The 16,005-nt window shown below is 40.8% G+C and overlaps 1 protein-coding gene across 1 annotated transcript; it reads right to left on the reverse strand.

Annotated features, from left to right (window-relative positions):
- Window positions 1–156: 156 nt before the first annotated feature.
- LOC103713771 (uncharacterized) lies at window positions 157–14,924 on the reverse strand. Its single transcript, XM_008800796.6, has 2 exons — window positions 14,554–14,924; window positions 157–678 (listed from the first exon to the last, which is right to left on the reverse strand). Exons 1-2 carry the CDS (start codon window positions 14,764–14,766, stop codon window positions 487–489), a joined length of 405 nt encoding a protein of 134 aa, XP_008799018.3. The 5' UTR covers window positions 14,767–14,924; the 3' UTR covers window positions 157–486.
- Window positions 14,925–16,005: the final 1,081 nt, after the last annotated feature.

Below are 16,005 nucleotides of genomic sequence, written 5' to 3' on the forward strand. Positions count from 1 at the left end.
ATCTCAATATTTCTGAGGGTAAGCAAAAATATCAATCACTTTTGAAGTTCAGCCTTCCACATTAAACTGTGATAAACCAACAGCATGATTCATTTAGGTATCGGTCTCCACCTGAGATTGCTGTGATTTGACTGTACCTGATCAGTTGTTGCACAGTTATTGTAAGCAGAATATATTCACTACCGTCTGTTATGGTAGCAGCCCTTTTAACACAACTCGTAATGACAAAAAGAAAATTTAAACTGAAAAAAAAATCAACATCATCGATCTAATCTATAAAGATACATCTTTAGTCAACCAGCATAACCTCAAAATTTTGATATTAATATACTTTCACCCACAATAATAGCCAACAATTGCCGAAAGTCGGCAACTAGATGGCTGGCTAGTGCAAGGGTGCGGATGTAGCATTCCCCTCCGATTGACATTTGAAGTAACCTTCCTCACAAACTGACTCTATTGCTGGGCACCAATATCCTATTATTTCTAAGGCTGCTGCTCCGGTTTATCAGGATCTTCCTTATCAGGATCTTCCTCTTCTTCCTCTTTCTTTTCTTCTTCCTCTTCCTCATCCTCTTCAGGAGGGTCTGCCGGCAAGGGAGGTGGCAATGGAGTTTTCATTGGGCTAAATTGGGGGAATATATCGGGTCTCCTTCCAGGCTTTGGCCTTTCCCACTCCTGCATTATGTATTCAAACAAATAGATGATTGTCCATCCCATGAACGAACAAAACATTGTAGAAGGTAATAAAGAATCAATTTTGTTTATACAAAGTACACATAAAAATGTTGTTAGACTTGAAACAATAACTTGTTTGATTAGCACCTTTGCACCTTGAGCCAACAAAGTTCAGGATATGAGTGTTTTCCATTAAATTGTCTCATGAAATGATAACATTCTGGCATGTCAGCTTAATCACATAGATCTGGGTTTACTGAGCAAATTAACAGATTCCAAACCCATGTACTTTCAGCATTACTAGAGAAGCCAAAGTTTAGCTGCATCATTCAAGGTTACCTGAAGTAATCCTAAGTTCTGCAATGAAGTAGCATAAACAGAAAAGGCTGCCCAAACAAATCGCTTTCTTGATTGGCACACTGAGCCAACGAAGTTGATATAAGCATTTTCCATTAAATTGTATCATGAAAAGATAGACATTCTGACATGTCAGCACAATCACAGAGAGCTGGGTACTAGCAAATTAACAGACCACAGACTCATGGACATTCAGCATTACTGGAGAAGTCGAAGTTTAGCTGTATCATTCAAGGTTAAGATGCCTCTCTCTGAAGTGGTCCTAAGTTCTCCAGAGAAGCAGCAGAAATAGCAATGGCGCCCCTTTATGAAGCATTACCCTCCATCCTATATACTATATATATTATCTCTTTCTTAGAAATATATAGCACATCACAGTCACAATCACAATCATCTAGCCATTCCCTAACGACTTAGGATCGGCACTATGGATTCTTATTTGCTAGGTATTTGGTGGGGACACAAACCACCGTTTCCAGCATGTATACAGGCGTCGCCGGCGTGCATAGCACTTTGACCACCCTAGTTTTATTTTCATGCGTATTTTCATTTATTTCTTATGTATTTTCGTATTTTATTAGTTGCTGGCTTGTTTGATTGTATTTAGCTAGTGTAGTGGCCCATGATGTCGTTGGATCATGGGTAGTTACATGATCTCATTTGTGGGGATCATGGGTAGTTGTATTGGGGCTATATATGGCACCCCCTTATCTACTGTTGGGCAGAATATTTTGGATTAAAAAAGGACTTTTGCTTTGGCATCTGGTGGACTCCAGACTCCTCCCTCCTCCTTCCCCTTCTTAATTTCTTCTCTAAATTAGCTGTCCCGCATCAGTTTGGTATCAGAGCCAGCCAGGGCTTTGCCTCTGTGCCAACGCCCTGATCCTGTCAGTCTATTTCCTTCCTGACTCCCTCTCGGTACACCAGTAGCCGTCCTAATCCCCAAAGACCTGGTGTATGGACAGGCTGCCCCTGCTTCGTATGCCGCACGAGTTCTTCACGGAAGACTTTGCACCACGGACGCCGGAGCATGATGAGTGCCGACGACCAGCGCGCAGTGTGAAGAAGAGGAAGAGTCTTACGTCTCTGTTCACCTCCCTCTCGATCGGCTATCACCAGAAGGAGCAAGGAGAAATTTCTTCTCCTCTGATCTCTCCAACCAGTCAGGGGGTTTGTAACCAATTGCCATCCACTGCAGCAGGTCACAGGGACCACTTGACAACCGTAGCCGCAGAGCCCGGTACCACCTCCCGAAACCGCCGGGAGGTTGCAGAAACACCAGTTAACGGGTAAGTCCCTCACCCGTTACCAGTTCATTAGCCGGATCCGCCCCAAAAAAAAAAAAAAAAAAAAAAGGTCACATGACTCTCACGTGAGCCTCGCACGTGATTTCACACGTGACCGCCCCAGACGCAGCACGTGACTTGCACGTGCTGTTCAAGCAAAAAAAAAAAAAAAAAAAAAAAGAAGAAAGATACCAGATCGTACCTGTTGCTCGACGGAGAAGAACCCTAGATCTAGGGTTTCGCCACCACTGCCGCCGTCGACGCTTCGCTGCCACGCCTCCACCGCCACTGTCGCCGCTCCCTGTTGCTGCCGCCGAGCCGCCTCTCCCTTCCGCAGCCAGGTCCTTCTCGCTCGCCGCCGCTGCTTTCCTCTGCGACCACGCACCGCTGCTTCAATCACACCGCCACCCTCCCCTTTCCCCCTCTTTCATCTTCTCCGTTTCCTCAACCCTCGAGTTCTCCCATTTTTTCTCCCTTTCATCTCACCAAGACCCCTTCTTCTTCTGTGCCGCCACCTCCGACTTCCGCTGCCGACTCCATCCTCCGCCTTCGCCGACCCCCTCGCTCCCCAGAACGAGGGATCCACCCTCCGACATCGCTCCTTCCCTTTCCGACTCACCCGGTGTCTCCCTCAACTCCCCTCCCGATCACACAGAGGGATCCGAAGGACCGAAGCCATCCAGAAGCTTCGGGTCCCTTCTGCATTCGGGCGAGTGGGCCGGTTCAGCGCCTTGCGGGCCCAGCTAATCTTTCGGGTGAGTGGGCCGGTTCAGCGTCTTGCGGACCCAGCTAATCCTCTGGCCCAGTATCTTGCGGGCCCAGCTTTCAAGCCCTGCACCTGGATCCAGACCCTGCCGTGAGTTGGACTTCTACAACGACGCTGCAGTCAGCCATCTTCCAGCAGCATTTTCTACAAATCGTCGGGTTCCGGTTCTGCATTCTACATTTTGACATCCAAACTCATTCACTGATTCAGATCTGCAAGAAGAGGTCGTATCTTTCCTTTAAATAATTATTTTTCAGCCTTTCCCTATAAACTAGCTTATCTTTAGATTATTATTGTTTCACTTCATGTTGTCGGTTTGAGATAGGACCTTACTTTTAAAAAAGCCTATGCCCCTTGAAAACACATATTGAGCCTTACAAATTATTTTCAAATCCTCGAAAGGCAACTAGAAAATTTTACTTGAATCTGGTGAAACCCAAATCAATTTGAAGGACCCCACTTTCATTAGATTAACCTGCAAAGAATTTTGCATGATCCAAACCAAGGTTAGCAGTACCTAAGGTCCTGATATTTTGTTATTACCTGTGCTAATTCGAAGGTAACCGAGACTACGTCAAAAGTCGTCTTTTATTCAACATTGTTGATTTTATTCTGAATGTTAATTATATATCTAGGAATTTTGAATTCTAGAGTATGACAACTCGCAGCGGTACATCTTACTCACATGAGATGTCGACCAACCCAAACCAACAGGTATTAGATGCCATAGCAGCATTAGAAACCAGATTAGGAGCAAGAATCACTGACCTTGAAACTAGGCTGAATACTCGCTTGACTATAGCTGAAAATTCAATCACCAACCTCCAAGTGACTCACAACGATGGAGAATCTGAACTTGGTGAGATTGAACCGTCCCGCCCCAGAGGCCTTGGGCCACAACACCAAAGGGACTATCTAAGAGCACGTGAGACACCAGATGAGCATGTAATGCGCAGTATTAAGATCGATGCACCAAGTTATGATGGTCGTCTTGACCCAAAAGTCTTCATCGATTGGCTCGCTGATATGGACCATTACTTTGAATGGTATAGCTTGTCTGACGATCGCAGAGTTCGTTTTGCAAAAATGAAGCTCATTGGTCCTGCAAAATTACATTGGAACACAATAGAAAATATGCTTGCTAGAGCTAGACAACCCCCTGTGGTACATTGGGATTAAATGAAGGAGAAGTTAAAAGAAAAATATCTCCCAACATCCTATAAGAGTCGCCTGGTAGATCAGTGGCAACGACTGATTCAAGGAAACAAACCTGTGTCTGAGTACATCGCTCGCTTTGATGAGTTCTTCATGCGATGTGATGCACGTGAGAGTGTGGAATTGACCCTTTCTAGGTTTAGGTCCGGATTGCGAGATGATTTACAAAAAGAGCTTATTCTGCGTGAGGTCAATTCATTAGAACATGCTTATCAACTTGTCCAAGACATTGAGCGATATACTAATAAGACAACCTTTAGGCGATTTGATCTTAAGGAGACCAATTATAAGAACACCCACGGTAGTCAAACTAATACTTGGAGTAAGCCTAATATTAGAAATCAAGCGACCGAGTCCCCAAAAATTAATGATCAAAAGAATAAGGGAATTTTAAGTGAACCACCCAAAATTTCTAGAGATCAGTGTTACAGATGTTTTGGTTTTGGGCATAGAGCTAGTCAATGTCCTACTAAGAAAACACTGGTCATCGAAGAAGATAGAAATGATGAAGAAAATGAGTTGGTCTATGAACCAGAGATAGACCCTGAAGAGTCAGATGAAGGTGAGGAACCCGGCTCACTTGAGGGTTCCACTCCTTTAGGCGTAGTTAGGTGTGTCCTTACACAACCTAAGCAAGAAGATGATGACTGGAGACGTCGATCCATATTTCACACTTATATCAAATGTGGCGAACATAGCTGTAAGGTTATCATCGACAGTGGGAGTAGTGTCAATGTTATATCCACAAGAACTGTCAAGAAGCTACAGTTAAAGACAGTGCCTCATCCTAACCCTTATAATGTGTCATGGGTGGATAAAACTGCTATACCAGTCACTGAGCGTTGTCTAGTTCAAATCAACTTTTCTGAATATAATGATAAGGTCTGGTGTGATGTTATTCCCATGGACGTTGGACACATCATCCTTGGTCGACCATGGCTTTATGATTTGGATGTGACCATTTATGGCAAATCCAATTCCTGTTCTTTTGTTCACCAAGGAAAGAAAATTCGACTAAACCCTCTACCACCTAGACCTTCTAATGCTGGAAAGAAGGATGTGAAGGTTGAAAAGCGCCTTCAAATCATTAGCCCTAAGGAATTTGAGAAAGCAGCATCCCAAGGATCCCTAGTCCTTGTGTTAGTGTCCAAAGAAGTTGCTCCTGATTTTCAAATAGATTTTCCGAAGGAAGTTCATCATGTTCTGGAAGAATTTAAGGATCTCTTTCCTGAGGACCTTCCTGATGAGCTCCCCCCTATGCGTGACATTCAGCACGCCATAGACTTGGTTCCAGGGGCGACTCTCCCGAACTTGCCTCATTATAGACTAAATCCGATTGAACACGCTGAATTGAAACGGCAAGTTGATGAGCTGCTCCAAAAGGGGTTCATCTGAGAAAGTCTTAGCCCGTGTGCGGTGCCGGCGCTTCTAACGCCCAAAAAAGACGGCACTTGGAGAATGTGTGTGGATAGCAGGGCAATTAATAAGATAACGGTTAAATATCGGTTTCCAATACCACGATTGGATGACATGCTTGATATGATGGCAGGTGCCACTATCTTTTCCAAAATTGACCTTAAGAGTGGTTACCACCAAATCCGTATCCGCCCAGGTGATGAATGGAAAACAGCTTTCAAAACCAAGGATGGGTTATACGAGTGGCAAGTCATGCCCTTTGGATTAACAAATGCACCTAGTACATTTATGCGAATTATGACCCAAGTACTAAGACCTTTCATGGGTAAATTCCTTGTAGTCTACTTTGACGATATCTTAATTTACAGCAAAAACAAGGAACAACACCTTGAGCACCTACGTTTGGTTTGCAATTCACTAAGAAAAGAAAGCCTATATGCGAATCTTAAGAAGTGTTCATTTATGACTGATCGTGTAATCTTCTTAGGATTCGTTGTTTCTTCTGAGGGTGTTTCAGCAGACCCACAGAAGGTCCAAGCTATTCTTGAATGGCCCGAACCCACTACATTATTTGAGGTGCGAAGCTTCCACGGCCTAGCCACCTTTTATAGAAGGTTCATCAAGAATTTTAGTACGATCACTGCACCGATTACGGATTGTATCCAGAAAGGTGAATTTCATTGGACCATTGCGGCCTCATGGGCATTCCAAGAGATCAAGACTAGAATGACTGAAGCCCCGGTGATGCGCCTCCCAGATTTTACTAAGGTTTTCGAAGTTTCTTGTGATGCATCTGGTATAGGTATAGGTGGTGTCTTAAGCCAAGAAAAGCATCCTATCGCATACTTCAGTGAAAAGCTGAATGATGCCAAACGAAAATATTCCACCTATGACAAAGAATTTTATGCAGTTATACAAGCGCTGCGTCACTGGCGTCACTATTTGCTACCTCAGGAATTCGTATTATATTCCGACCATGAAGCTTTGAGGTACTTAAATTCCCAAAAGCGATTGAATTCACGACACGGAAAGTGGGCTGAATTTCTTCAAGAATATACCTTCGTGTTGTGTCACAAAGCAGGTATTGACAACAAAGCAACTGATGCCTTAAGCCGACGTGTAGCATTACTTTTGTCGGTAAGCATAAATGTTACTGGTTTTGAACGTATAATTGACGACTATGCAACTTGTCCAGACTTCGCTGAGATCTATGCAAGCGTCTTAGATGGTCGCACCAGGGACAATAGTGATTACCTTGTGGTTGATGCCTTTCTGTTCCGAGGAAACAAGCTATGTATCCCTCAAACATCCCTTAGAGATTTTCTTGTTTGGGAACTTCATGCGGGAGGAATAGCTGGCTATTTTGGTAGAAATAAGACCATTGATATGGTCGAACAAAGATTTTATTGGCCTAGTTTAAAACGGGATGTTGCAAAAATTGTTAGTCAGTGTCGTACTTGTCAACTATCCAAACAGCGCAAACAAAACACTGGTTTATATACTCCCCTTCCTGTCCCAGATCGTCCTTGGCAGGACATTAGTATGAATTTCGTGCTAGGATTGCCAAAGACTAGAAGTAAGCATGATTCCATTCTCGTGGTAGTGGATCGGTTCTCTAAGATGGCACATTTTCTACCCACTTCCAAGACTTCTGATGCCTCCAAAGTTGCGAGGATTATCTTTGATGAGGTTGTTAGGCTCCACGGGCTTCCAACTTCGATAGTGACTGATAGAGATGTCAAATTTGTTAGTTATTTTTGGAAGACCCTCTGGAACTTTATGGGTACTAAGCTTAAATATTCCACAGCCTATCACCCTCAAACAGACGGGCAAACTGAGGTGGTCAACCGCAGTCTAGGAAACCTTCTACGATGTTTGGTAGGTGACCACCCCGGTAATTGGGACCTTCTTCTATCCATAGCTGAATTCGCCTACAATAGCTCTGTAAACAGGACCACTGGCTTGAGCCCTTTTGAAATTGTCTTAGGCTATGTACCGCGAAAACCTGTTGATCTTATCCCAGTAGCCCCTAACAATAGAATCTCTGAGACCGCTAAATCCTTTGCGCAACACATGCAAAATTTACATAAAGAGATTAAGAAGAAAATTGAAATCAACAATGCGAGATATAAAACGGCCGTTGACTTACGTCGACGTTAACAAGAATTTCGAGCGGGTGATGATGTAATGATCAGAATCAGACCTGAACGGTTTCCACCAGGAGCCGTTAGGAAATTGCACGCCCGAAGTATGGGTCCATACAAAATTCTGAAACGGGTTGGATCTAATGCATATGTGGTGGATATTCCAAGTGATTTTGGGATTAATCCAGTTTTTAACGTAGAAGACTTAGTTGCCTACCGAGGTCCGACAACTATTCCTACAGACCCACTCAATGAGCCTGACACTGACTGCACATCCAATTTTGAGAACATATCTCCTGCTACTGCCTTGCCTCCTGTACCTTCTTCTCCGCAGATCACAGACACAGTGGAACAGATTTTGGATGATCAGATTGTTAGCACGCAGAACGGTGGTTATCAGCGATACCTGGTCAGATGGCATGGTCGACCTCCGTCAGATGATACTTGGATTAGCAGAGATGAGCTTCAGCGACTTGCTTCAGACCTGTTGGAGCATTACCAGACATCCGTTTCGCCAGAGGCGAACTCTTCTCCGCTGAGGGGAGTTGGTGGGGACACAAACCACCGTTTCCAGCATGTATACAGGCGTCGCCGGCGTGCATAGCACTTTGACCACCCTAGTTTTATTTTCATGCGTATTTTCATTTATTTCTTATGTATTTTCGTATTTTATTAGTTGCTGGCTTGTTTGATTGTATTTAGCTAGTGTAGTGGCCCATGATGTCGTTGGATCATGGGTAGTTACATGATCTCATTTGTGGGAATCATGGGTAGTTGTATTGGGGCTATATATGGCACCCCCTTATCTACTGTTGGGCAGAATATTTTGGATTAAAAAAGGACTTTTGCTTTGGCATCTGGTGGACTCCAAACTCCTCCCTCCTCCTTCCCCTTCTTAATTTCTTCTCTAAATTAGCTGTCCCGCATCAGTATTCCTATTTAGAATTATCTCTGACGTTATTTTAAGTTTTTCTATATTATTCTTCACAATCTCCATCAATATTAATTTAGTTCTACCTCCTCTTTTATTACATCCTTCAACATAAACTAAAGTACCTTTTCTTACAGAAGCATCCACAGATCTTCATTCTAGATGTCCATATACTATCTCAATCAATTTTCCATCAATTTGTCCTTAATTTGTGCACCCTACAGCTCCTTTAATATATTCTTCCTTAGTCTACCCTTTTAGTTTTACTAAACATTCATCTTAATATTCTCATTTCTACCATACTCAATTTGTTTTCATGTAGCTTCTTTGTTGCCCTACACTTACAACATTGCAGGCCATACTATTATTTTATAAAATTTTTCCTTGAGTCTCCAAGGTACGCACCAATCACACAATATTCCCAATACACCTCTCATCTCTGTCGAACCAGCTCTAGTTCCATTACATATATCTTCATCTATCTCCTGATTATTTTATACATAGATCCTAAATAATGAGATAGGTCACTCTATGGTATCTCTTGTCCATCAATCTTAATTAATATTACTTCTTCATTTTCATTCTCATTAAATTTACATTCCATATATTCTATCTTTGTTTGACTGATTTTCAAGCCTTTACCTTTTAAAAGTTTTCCTCCGAAAGTCCAATTTAATATTTAATCCAATTTTCTTTTCAGCAAGCAACACTATATTGTCTGCAAATAACATACATCATGGTACACCTTCTTGAATATTAGCTGTGAGTTCATCTATAACTAATGCAAAAAGATAGAGATATTGCTGACCCTTGATGTAAACATTTTGTGACTGGAAAATACAACTCTCAACAGTTGTTATTGCCCGAGCATACATGTCCTAGGTTATTCCAATGTACCATTTATATACATAATTCTAGCCTACCAAATCACTTTTATTGGCACCCTATCATAAGCTTTCTCTAAATTAATAAAGACCATGTATAATGTTTTTCCCTTTTCTTCTATATTTTTCTATCGTCTAAGTAAAAAGATAGCTTTTATTGTTGATCTTTTAGACATGCATACAAATTGGTTACTTGGAACAGTTATTACTTTTCTTGATCTTTGTTCAATTACACTTTCCCATAATTGTATAGTGACTCAAAAGCTTAATTCTTAGATAATTAGAAAAGTTTCGTACATCACATTTATACTTATAGAAAGGTACTACAATACTTCTCCAACCATCTAGCATTTTGTTAGTGTTTATAATTTCAATAAATAGGCTAGTAAACCAATTTAATCCAATATATCTTCGCACCTTTTGCAAAAGGGATGATCTAGTTATAATTTAGACTGACCAGTTTTGCCAATTAAATTGCTTGGGACAACTTATCCAAGGTAGAATTTGTCCTAGATGTCCTCGGACTTACAGGTATGCTTTGAATGGAGAAAGGTGATAAATCAGCAGGAGGAACAGGGTTGTGCCAGAAGTAGAAATTAGGCCTCATATAGGAATCTCTCAAATACAGATGTGATCAAAGGGTACAAATATTGAGGGATTGTCCTTTTATTTTGGAGTCTACAACTTATCCAAAAACTAATGAGAACAAGCAATAGCACGGATCTTAATTTCTTCTCAAATGCAAAGAGATATGCATATCAAATAGATTGTCGAAGTGTTCTGCCAGCCACAACAGATGCAAACAACTTTTGGTCAAGGAGAAAGCAGGTTATAATTTAACACCATATACACTTGGTGATGTGGAAGAGCCTTCAACAGAAAAAAAAAAAAAATTACACAGAAGAACCATTGAAAAGTGGATATTTTGGACCGTGTATGCCATATAAAGAAGGTTCACAAGGTCATTATCGACACTGGGAGTTACAAGACATGATATATGGGAAATTGTCACCAATATGAAGCTCAAAAATGAAGAATCCTCATCCTGACAATTTTCTTGGTCGAGTAAGAGTCATGACATGACCATAACATCATAGACATGCTGGAGCCTAATGTAGACAAAGATGACAGATGCTAAGCAAGCAAAGAAGAACAGTTATCGTATAATCAAATAAAACAGAAGAAATTTCTACAATTAGAACTCTAACAATATTCCTAAAGTATCCCTAAAGTCACTGCTCACCCAAAGACACCTTTCCAAAAGCCAGAAAAGTAAATCTTTTGGAATAACAGTGAAATAGTAGAGATGCGGTAGAGAGGGGGTGGGTCACCACATGATCACTATGGGGGGGTCCACCACATGATCACTATTACACTCTTGTTGATCAGCTCAAGTGGAGGAACCCGCAATAAGTAAGTGATATGGCATTTCAACTTCCGTTACCACATCATCGAAATTATCTAGATCATCTGATACTAAGAGTCCAGTGATCAAAGTGGCAAATATGATTTACTTCTTCCTTAACAAGTGCTAAAAATTAGGTAAAGGACAAAACCATGCATACTTTAAAAAGGAAGCAAGCAACAACAAATTGAAGCAAAAGAATGCCATAGTGTGATAATTTTAGATATGTGAGCACATTCTTCAGAAATAACAAAAAGACAAACCAAATCAAGTTTAATAGAATAGCAATGAGTAGATAAAAACCAAGGGGTGTCACTGGTTGTTGCACACAATCTAGATGATGAGCTTTTAGTAGTGCATTTAGACATACAATGTCATATGGATTGGGCTGTTATAGGCATAGATAGTGCCAAAGCAAATCAAATGTCTAATATATTACAAAATGATGGATTTATGTTGTTTTTTGCTAAAGCCATGACGTATGCAATTAAAAATAAGTAGAAGAGAGAAATAATGTCACTTTTATGAACGAAAGCTTAAGCGAAGGAGAAACAACAAATGTTAACAAGTAAGAATAGATGTTCAATTTCTAGGCCAAAGGGTTAAAATTGGTGTTCGTAAACATGGTCATATTTTGTGATGCATCTTTGTCCCACCCTCGTGTAATGTGTTGTAATGTTTTCATTTCCTTAACAAGGGTTTGGGTGGGCAATCTTCTGCTTATCTCCTACTATTTTACACAAAAAGATGTAACATCAATGGCAGTTGTAAAAAGCAACTTTCAAAAAAGGTTGAGTTGAGAAGATAGCAATTATTAATATAGGTGGCGAATTGTTCGTTAGGGTGATTTATGGATGGATCAAAATCTAATGAAGCTAATCATTCAAATTCCAAATAAGCATTTAGAGTTTAGTTCTAATCAATTCAATAACATGATAGCATAATGATACAAGTTGGAAACCCAATATCATAAGGCTACAAGACCTAGTCCCTATTGTATCAAATTTCAAAATAAAGGACCTCAATGGATGGATGAACAAGGTCAAATATCAACATGGAGGTGGAAGATGACATAGATACAACGAAAATTATACTAGAACACGACTAAAGGCTGAACCTACACCCTCATTGTCATAAGACCCCTGGATGACCTTCAGACCATCCTTAGTCTAGTTAAGGGAAGGATAGAAGGTGACGCTTGACTCACAAGTGTCCAACAAGCTTATAGTTTTAAAAGTTGAGTCAACTTGCAGCTTTAGTAGCAGTTAAGTGTACATTAGTCAAAAGATCACCATAATTCGCATAGACAAAGTTTTAGCATGAAATCACTTTCAGTGCATCCTGCATCAAGCAAGCTTTGCACCGCATCCTGAATCACATCAATGGAGATTGGATGACAAAGTTATGCCTAGAAAATTGAAGCTATGCTAGTATGTCCAAAATTGTTAACTGATGGCCAGAATCTACCATCATTAGGGTATAGACAGTGACAAGTGCACCATCGATGACTTTTGAGTCTAAGTTGACCTAAGAGTCTTTGGATAACAAGTATGCCATGTGTGCCCAACCAATGGCAGATAGATCACTCGTGGTTGATTTTTAGCATCCAAAACACCCTTAAGACAAAGATTTTGTTTCTTGAAACATTCTTTTGCAATTTTTTTTGAGTCCTAGTTGAGTTCCAAGAGATTCCACGAGTTTCTATCAATGTACCAACCCTAGAATACATTGTAAATACCCCTTGTAGATTCTGGAAGAAGTCAATCTAGACTAGGACTACAAGTGATCGCTATCATTTCTTCCTATCTTACTTTGTCCTTGTGCACCATTTTTCACTTGCAAATGGTGGATCCCATCACTCCTTCAGTTCATGCAGAGTCTCCTTTTTTGTATAAGCGAGTAAGCTTTCCCTAAAGTGGAAATCTCACTTGAATGCTCTTCTTGGGCCCATTTACTCCATTTATAAAAATAGTCTTAACTTTTTAGCTCTCTGAGAAGAGTTGAGTCAAAGCCCACCGACCTACTACTCAACGCATTTTACTCTGAGGCTTTAGTAGAGTACCACTCTATCATATTCTCCTTTTTTGGATTATATTGAGTACTACTGAATTTTGAAGCTTTCATTGAGTGTTCTCTTTGCTGGTGTGACTTCGTCTTGCTGTGATGCGACTCCATGATAACCTTCATGCAACTTAAAGGATATCTTTCCTTCTTCTATGATTCTGGAAGACCGTGCAACAAGCATGTGAGATGTCGATGGATATGTGAGAAGCTCAAGAAAGATCAGTGCGACTAGACGTATCGAGAGGATCGATCGGTGAGACTCCAGCTAGTTATCCTATTTTAGCTTTTTGTCGTTGCTTTTTGCTTCTAGATTAGCCTTCTAGTTGAATTATCTTATTTTCTTGCTTCCAAAGTTTATCATAAAATAATAAAATAATTTATTATATTTTTTGCGGTATTAAAGAAACCTAATTCCTACCCTAGAAGGATTGTTCAGGTCCTACTTGGATTCTCCTTGTGCCACTCACAGGCATCCTTGACCTGGTCGCTTGCACATTTGAATTAGGCAAACCCCTTTGCTTCGCCAGGTGCACTCTAATCTTGCACAGCCAGATTTTAGTCTCTATCAATTCTGGCTTGCATCATATAAACTTGGTGGTAAAGGGAATGTAAAATTCTTCTTTTTTTCATTTCTTTGAGGCAAACTGACTGCATCCCCCTACTACTCCATGCATCTCATGGTCTTTCAGAATTTTTTTTCTTTGGACTTCGTTATTTTGATAAAGGACAAAATATCAAGCCTGAAATCCAGTCCTCATAAACTAAACTTTAAAAACCAGATCTTTCTCTTGACTCCTTTTTCTCTTTCCTCTTTGAATCTGCATCTCCATATCAAACCTGTGCATTCTTAACTGCATCAGACTGGTTAGTCCAGTGGCAGAGGAAGCCCTCTCACATTAGCTACGAGCAGGTCAGGAATGAAAGCCGCATAATTCCTTGCATATCCAACCCCAGGACCACAAATCTCTTCTTGACCCAAAACCCTAACTATAGATAAATCTCTTTCCTTGGTGAAATTAAAGCAAAGACTCAAATTATAGCGTCGATATATAAAGCCCAAAAGAGAAGAAAGGAAATTGTAAAAGACAACTCTAACTAGATGGACTCCAGCTTCAACCACGATATAAATTGACCTATTAAATTTGTGATGGCAATTGAATCAGAAATCTGACCGATTGTTCATAACGCAGTACGTCTGGGAGTTAATTCTCCCAGAATATCAAGCAACGAGTTGTCCAGAGGAGGAAAAAGAAACTCAGCAAATAAAATCTAAATAACTTTCAAAATACTCGCCAAGGAGAAGCAGAATCAATGTCATGATGGCATAAAAGATGGAATTTTAAAGACTTTCAACAACTGAAATGATGGAATGGATTAAGGTGAGAATAATTGAAGGGGAAGACGTACGATGGGGAAATCGAGAGGGGAACGGCGGGTTATCTTCTCTTCCTCTGGGGCCATGCAGACCACGAGACTCCTCTTGACCCTCTGGAGAAGCGGGGAGAGAGGGAGGCCACCTCCGCTCCTCTGGCGGCGAACGCCCAGGATCCCGAACGCCGCCGGCGACGGGTAGGCGAGGGGGGTGGCGGCGACGGCGGAGAGGCACCACCACGATGCCATCGGAGAGAGAAGATTCTCTCTTTTCCAGGCGCGAGGGACAAAGAGGAGAAGGGGGCGTGCGCGTCGAACCGTATTGGAATTTGGCAGCGAAGGCTTTCGCACCGCCTCTCTTTGTAACGCAGCCGCAGGGGATGGGGTTTTTGGGGCGGGCGTGGTGGGCCGCAGACTTAATGAACCCCGGTGCCTACGTAATCCGCCTAAGCAAGCCCTCGCGCTGAAAGGTTAATCTGATCCCCGAACCAAGAACACGTGAACACGAATTAAACCAGTCCGGTAAGTATGAGCACGTGAAGCATATGGGGATAAATGTACTTGCATTCATAGGCATATGTACATACCTACATATATATTAGTATATGAAATTTTGTTCTATTAATAAAAGGTAATGGTCTGCTAGAATATGTTTGGATGGTTACACTTGACTCTTAAGTAAAATGTATCTTTTTAATTTTTTGTCAATTATTTTCTAAGTAAACCATCGAATGCTTGTTTCTATGATTTAATTTCTATAGTGTATATTAGATGTTTCATTAATAGATTTCTCAAAAAATAAATTATTTTGGGTTGATTAACTCTTTAAAAATATAATATTTAATACCTCAATGGGTACCTAGATCTTATCACCATCTCACTCGAACCAATATACATTTTAATGACCCAACCTTGAATTTTATCCGATCATTCAACAGACTGTGTTTGGAACAAAAGTCGAAGCCTAAAACCTTGAGTATTGGTTTGGGTGGAGCAAAAACCCAGACCTAACCTAACTTGATAGCACTCTTCATAATTGAATAGTTGAGGGTGTTGATGCTAGTACCCATGTGCTTCTCAAAACCTAATTACCTAACCCATCCTCATCTCCATCTCGTTCGACCCTGTTTGGCATAGGACAAGAGACTAGATCTAAAGTTGTGCCCTAAAAATAATTTTTTAAGAAATAAAATTTTTAATTGGGATATGAAAAAAAAAAACTGAAAGACTTCTTAACTATAAGTTTTTCGCAAAATACCAATAAGTCAAGAATCCAAAAGCACAACTACGACCCATGATCTTGATCCCATAATCCATATTTCTTGTAGTTTGATTGACAATCTATGCTCAACCATTTTTTAGTATAATCTAAGCATTTCATCATAACCCTATTACACACTACATGGCTAGATGATACATACTTGTCGACTTGCTGATGCATACTGCAAGCTTATTTGATATTCATTCATCAGCTATTCAATATACACC

The sequence above is a fragment of the Phoenix dactylifera genome, chromosome 18 (assembly GCF_051530095.1).
Source record: "Phoenix dactylifera cultivar Ajwa chromosome 18, Ajwa_hap1_PhDact_Kaust_v1.1, whole genome shotgun sequence".
Taxonomy (NCBI): domain Eukaryota; kingdom Viridiplantae; phylum Streptophyta; class Magnoliopsida; order Arecales; family Arecaceae; genus Phoenix; species Phoenix dactylifera.

What these genes read in the sequence shown, in the direction of transcription:
- LOC103713771 (XM_008800796.6), bottom strand. Translation starts at nt 14,766, where the DNA reads ATGGCATCGTGGTGGTGCCTCTCCGCCGTCGCCGCCACCCCCCTCGCC. An exon ending in CCCCTCTCGATTTCCCCATC is followed by an intron (nt 679 to 14,553) that starts GTACGTCTTCCC and finishes TACATAATGCAG; the next exon opens with GAGTGGGAAAGGCCAAAGCC.